The 5,411-nt window shown below is 37.5% G+C and overlaps 1 protein-coding gene across 1 annotated transcript; it reads right to left on the bottom strand.

The window, feature by feature from the left end:
- Nucleotides 1-323: 323 nt before the first annotated feature.
- LOC130745171 (uncharacterized) lies at nucleotides 324-2,496 on the bottom strand. The gene is made up of 4 exons (XM_057597316.1): nucleotides 2,243-2,496; nucleotides 2,011-2,087; nucleotides 1,650-1,720; nucleotides 324-1,185 (listed from the first exon to the last, which is right to left on the bottom strand). The coding sequence occupies exons 2-4, from the start codon at nucleotides 2,063-2,065 to the stop codon at nucleotides 1,012-1,014; spliced, it is 300 nt and encodes a 99-aa protein (XP_057453299.1). The 5' UTR covers nucleotides 2,066-2,087; nucleotides 2,243-2,496; the 3' UTR covers nucleotides 324-1,011.
- Between the last annotated feature and the right edge of the window lie 2,915 nt (nucleotides 2,497-5,411).

Genomic DNA, 5,411 nt, shown 5'->3' with positions numbered 1-5,411 from the left:
TAGCGTTTGGCCCAACTTTTTTAAAGCTTAAAAGTTACTTATAAGTCAAAGTTAAAAATAAGAGCTTTAAAAATAATGCTTAAGCTAAACCATCCTCCAAGTACTTAGTTAATTCATTTTTACTTTCACTTGATTCAAAGTATTGGTTATATCCATAACAATCATCCTTATCAGCGTAAAATTGCATTCTTCCTTGCGAGTTGTTACCTTGAGACCCATCTATCACACCTTTAAACTCCTCAAAAATTGCTTTTAAACACACCTCCAACTTACTTATAAGATAAGTTGACTCACTATACTTGAAAGAGTCACTAATCAACCGCTTCTGAAATTCTAATTTGTATATGGGGTCCAATACCAAAGCAATAAACATTAACATGTTAAAATTATCAGCTTTTCCCCAATACTTATCATATTTTGTCTTCATTTTTTCACCTTAAGACCATCCTTCACAACCAAATTCAATATATGCGCAGAACAACGCATGTGAAGCTGGTCTTCGTTTAGGACCAAGTTACTCCAAGATTGTAGCCTCTTCTTGAGATATCCAACCCCAACATCATTTGAGCTTGCATTATCAACTGTGATAAATAGGCTTAGACATCACCTCCCCTTTATGGCTAGTGACTTGCCAAAAAATTTAGAACTTCTTATGTAAATTCGAATTATTGTCAATGAAGTTGACTGCCAAACACATATAGCAGTAGGTTTGACATGTCCATGTATTAGTGGTGAGGCAAACTCTGCTAGAATGATGGGCAAGATAGCTCTTCAATTTGATCTTCTCCATAATCCAAAGCGACAACATATCACGAGATACATTTAAACCTCGGTTCAAAAACATGAAGAAATTCTATGAAAGCTTCATGTTCCACTACTCTAAACGGAAGCTCCATAGCTACAATCATCTTCACGAGTACTTCCCGGCACTTTTCTTGGTCAAACTTTAGTGTAGAAGGGGAAGAACCAACATTGACCGTTGAAGACGAAGAGTTTGGATTAGACTTGCATCTAAGTGTTACAGTAATTGCATCTTGCTCTGTTAGTTAACACGGGATCTACAGTGAAATGGTCCAAAACATCAGACTGGTTAGTCCAGCTTTTCCGTTTTCTAGAAGATCCCACATCAACGTTGTTAGATCCATCTTGTGGAGGAGTAGATAACTCGTGATCCATATGATACACCTGACAAGGTGAAATAGGCAAGAATGAAACACAAAAATACTTGTACAAAAAGGGAAGTTGATTTACTGTCTATAATAAGTGATCAAACTCAAGGTATGTAACAATGACCATTGTCAAATGAGGGAACATGGACAACAACAACTAGCAAAGACAAGTTTACATGATCAATTTGTGCTAAATGAGGGAACATGGACAACATCAACTAGCAAAATTATGCACTAGAAATTGAAAAGATGAGAATTCAGAATCTTACTTGATAACTTACAATAAAACTCATGAAGGTATGCTTCAATTTCACTAATGAAAATTATTGAATTTTTTATCTTTAAATAAATGGAAGAGAAAAATCTACCAGCTCATTTTTGTAGAACAAACCAATAACAAAGAGAGAAAACCTGAGGATGGTAATTGATCAAATAATAACAGATTAGGAACAACAACATGATAACTTTAGATTGATTTACCTCTGTGTGGTCCCTCAAGATATGTCTGCAGTTATAGTTACCATCATCTGACCCTTGCCACAACGAACTGTCTGCAATATGAAGTAAAAAGAACACTGATCACTGGAAAATGCAAAACGAAAATGGCAACTTGTAATATTATAAAAGTTGAACACTTAACCATCTCATGTCAAAAGTTGCCGAGTTTGACAACACTTAGCAGATAGGAGCACATTTAATTTACTAGTAGCTGGTATCTAATAGACAAGAGAAATATCTTAAGGGTTTTGCCTTGAAAACCCAAATAGAAAAAGTAGTTTAAGACCTTGAATCAAATTGAATAATCACAACTATAGTGAAATGGAAAAGCATAGAAACTCACCGATCAGAAAAAGCAGAAGCAGCTGAAGAATGTAGAAGGTAGGAGCAGCGAACATATGATAGTGGAAGATGAGGAAACTATGAAGGAAAGAGAAACCAACAAATCATGTTTCAGCGATTTTGAGAGGAACAAGGAAAAACCCAGAAACGAAAAAACAAATGAAAAGATGTATAGCAGTCCACACAATAAAATACATAGTAGAATGGAAGAAGAAGAAGAAGAATAAGCTCACACTTTGCTCTATGAAATCGTTGTTTCTTCTGCTAATGCGGCTCAGAGCAGTGACGAAGAGAACCTGAGGTGGAGTGGTGGCGGCGTTTGGGATGAAGAAGAGGAAGGACACAGTGGTGGTCGTGCGGCGACGACGAGATCGATTGCGGCAGCGGCGAGTTCGATTGGAAAATTTGGGAATTGGGGTTAGGGTTCATTCATCTGGTTGAAAGTTGAAACATGGAATTGGATTTGAAAATAGAAAATAGGAAATCAATTATGAAATGGATTGATAATATTAGATAAGAGTTTTTGAAATAAAAAATAAAAATTTTGAATTTGGTTTTGGTTATGGATAAACCGGTTTTTTAACCAAATTTAAAAACTGGATATCCAAATTGGTATCCAAGTGGATAAGTTAAAATCGGTTATATATGAAACCGAATATTTTTTGAGATGGTTATGGTTTGATTATGGATTGGTTAATGAAACCAGGTATTTTGAACACCCCTAATTCCAGGCTCGGGGAGCCTGCTTGAGGCCATACAATGCTTTGTCCTGCTTGTAAGCCAGTTCCTCCTTGCCTTTCACAACAAACCCAGGTGGTTGTGTCACAAACACCTCCTCATCCAACGGTCCATTTAAGAAGGCAGACTTAACATCCATTTGGTGAATTTGCCAGCAATTATAACTAGCCACTGCTACAGCGAGTCTCACTATTTCAAGCCTAGAAATCGGTGCAAACACCTCATTATAGTCAAGGCCTTGTCTCTACAGAAAACCCTTTACTACCAGCCTGGCCTTAGACTTTGCAATTTCACCATCCGGCTTCAGCTTGATCTTGTAGAATCAGGGAAGATTTCATATTCACTGAGTCTTGAAGGAGCTTGTCTCTACCTTTAGGCTATGTTTGGATTGATGGTGCATAATGGAGAAGAGCGGAACGAAATATAATGGAATGGAATGGAGCGGAACGAAATTGAGCAAAAATCTCATTCTCCTGTTTGGATATTTTGTGATGAAACGGAACAAAGTTATCACTCAACTGTTTGGATAACGAACGGAACATAATGAGTTATAACTTTATTATTCCTATATTACCCTTATTATAACATATTAATTTTCTTTAAAGTCCAAAATTCTTTCATTAAAAATTTGTCAACCGACAGATTTGCTCTTCAAATCTGCTTGCTTAATTCATGATAATTAATTTAGATCCATCCAGAGACTTGTACTAATAGCTGGTTGTATTTTAATTATTATGACTCAAAGATGCAGAAGCCTTGTTCATGTAGGTACAAAATCAACATCTGTTTTTCTCAAGAAGATAACATATGAATGCTAATTTTTTAACCGCAAAGCAATTGATTGTGAATTCTCAGTGACCAATACACATTGCTTTAACAAAGTATACAAACACACATTGCAAGGAAAGAATACGATGGACAATGCATTTGAAAACTCTTGTTTTCATTCAATGGCTGCTGAGATGCTGAGAAGGAACATGAAAGAATACATTTCAATTTCATCAACGTGGCTGCCAATTTTTTTTCTAACGTGAAGGCAGAGATTTAGGTCACAACTTGCAGGAGTTATGGAGGGAGGTTATTAGGGGTAAAATAGTATTTTTCATAATTTAATTAATGGTCAGTTTTCCTTTCCATTCCTTTCCATCCAATTTGGGGGGGGAGCAAATATGAGGGAAACCAATGGAGCATGATGGAGCTTGGACCATTACTTACCACTCCCTTCCATCCTATTTTAAATAAAACAAACAATGGAGCCTTTACTCCTTCCACTCCACTCCACTCCACTCCTTCCCCCTCCCCCAATCCAAACAGACCCTTAAGGTCTTGATGGGATATTTGTTGTTGCAGTAACAACTCTTTCTTCATCTTCATCAAGATGAAACACTTTCCCCTGTTCAGTACCACAACTCTTGTGATGTCAATCCCAACACTGCCCCTCATCAAGCTTCAAATCTCTGCTCAGCATGAACTTCTGAGAAATGGGATTGCATACTATATATGCACCAGTAGAATGATAACCAAGGAAGATCAATATTTCACCTCTATTATCAAGTTTTCTCCTCTTTGCTTATGGTACATGCACATGACAAAGTGAGCCAAAAACTCTGAAATGACTCACATTTGGTCTTAGACCTGACCATGCTTCTTCTGGGGTTTTATTATCCAATCTCCTTGTAGGACTTTTGTTGAGAATACACACTGCAGTTGAAACCGCCTCTCCCCATAATTTCTTTGGCAAATTCTTTGTCTTCAACATGCTTCTAGCCATGTAAAGAATGGTTTTATTCTCCCTCTTTGCAGTGTCATTATGATGTGGTGTAGTGCTCACGCGGGTGATTAATGACAACCAGTTTGCTTTCTTGGGTGGTCGACATATGCTTGACAGTGTGGTTGTAGTAAATGAGCTGCTGGATGTTGCAAAAAAAGCAAAGAAATCAACTCTGGTATTTAAAGTTGACTATGAAAAAGCATACGATTCAGTAAGTTGGGAATTCTTAGAATATATGATGAACAGAATGAATTTTAGCAGGAAATGGATTCACTGGATCATGAACTGTATTAGCTCCGCTTCAGTTTCAGTTCTGGTGAATGGTAGCCCTTGTGACGAGTTCAGGATGTCAAAAGGATTACGCCAAGGGGATCCACTTGCCCCGTTTCTTTTTTTGATTGTGGCAGAGGGACTAAATGGGTTATTTCACAGTGCATTGAATTTAGGAAAATTTGAGGGATTTAAATTTGGCGAAAATGCGGAGGTTACTATTTCAATGTTACAATTCGCAGATGACACAGTATTCATAGAGGATGCAACAGTACAAAATGTGATAACTCTGAAGTGTCTCTTACGGTGCTTTGAATTGATTTCCGGCTTAAAAGTCAATTTTCATAAAAGCAAGCTGGCGGGGGTGGCCGTGGGTTTGGAGGATCTTAACAGGTTTGCAGCTGTGCTCCACTGTAAAATCATGAGCATCCCATTCATCTATCTAGGCATTCCAGTGGGTGGAAAATCGAATAGTCTGGCACTGTGGGAGCCGGTTGTCAGTAAGCTGAAAGGGAGACTCTCTTCCTGGAAACAGAAACACATTTCTTTTGGTGGAAGACTTTGTCTCATACAGAGTGTATTGTCCGCGTTACCTCTGTTTTATCTTTCTTTCTTTAAATTGC

This window comes from Lotus japonicus, chromosome 3 (assembly GCF_012489685.1).
Source record: "Lotus japonicus ecotype B-129 chromosome 3, LjGifu_v1.2".
In the NCBI taxonomy this organism is placed as follows: domain Eukaryota; kingdom Viridiplantae; phylum Streptophyta; class Magnoliopsida; order Fabales; family Fabaceae; genus Lotus; species Lotus japonicus.
Note: the sequence above shows the minus strand (reverse complement) of the source record. Positions and strands in the feature narration are given on the sequence as shown.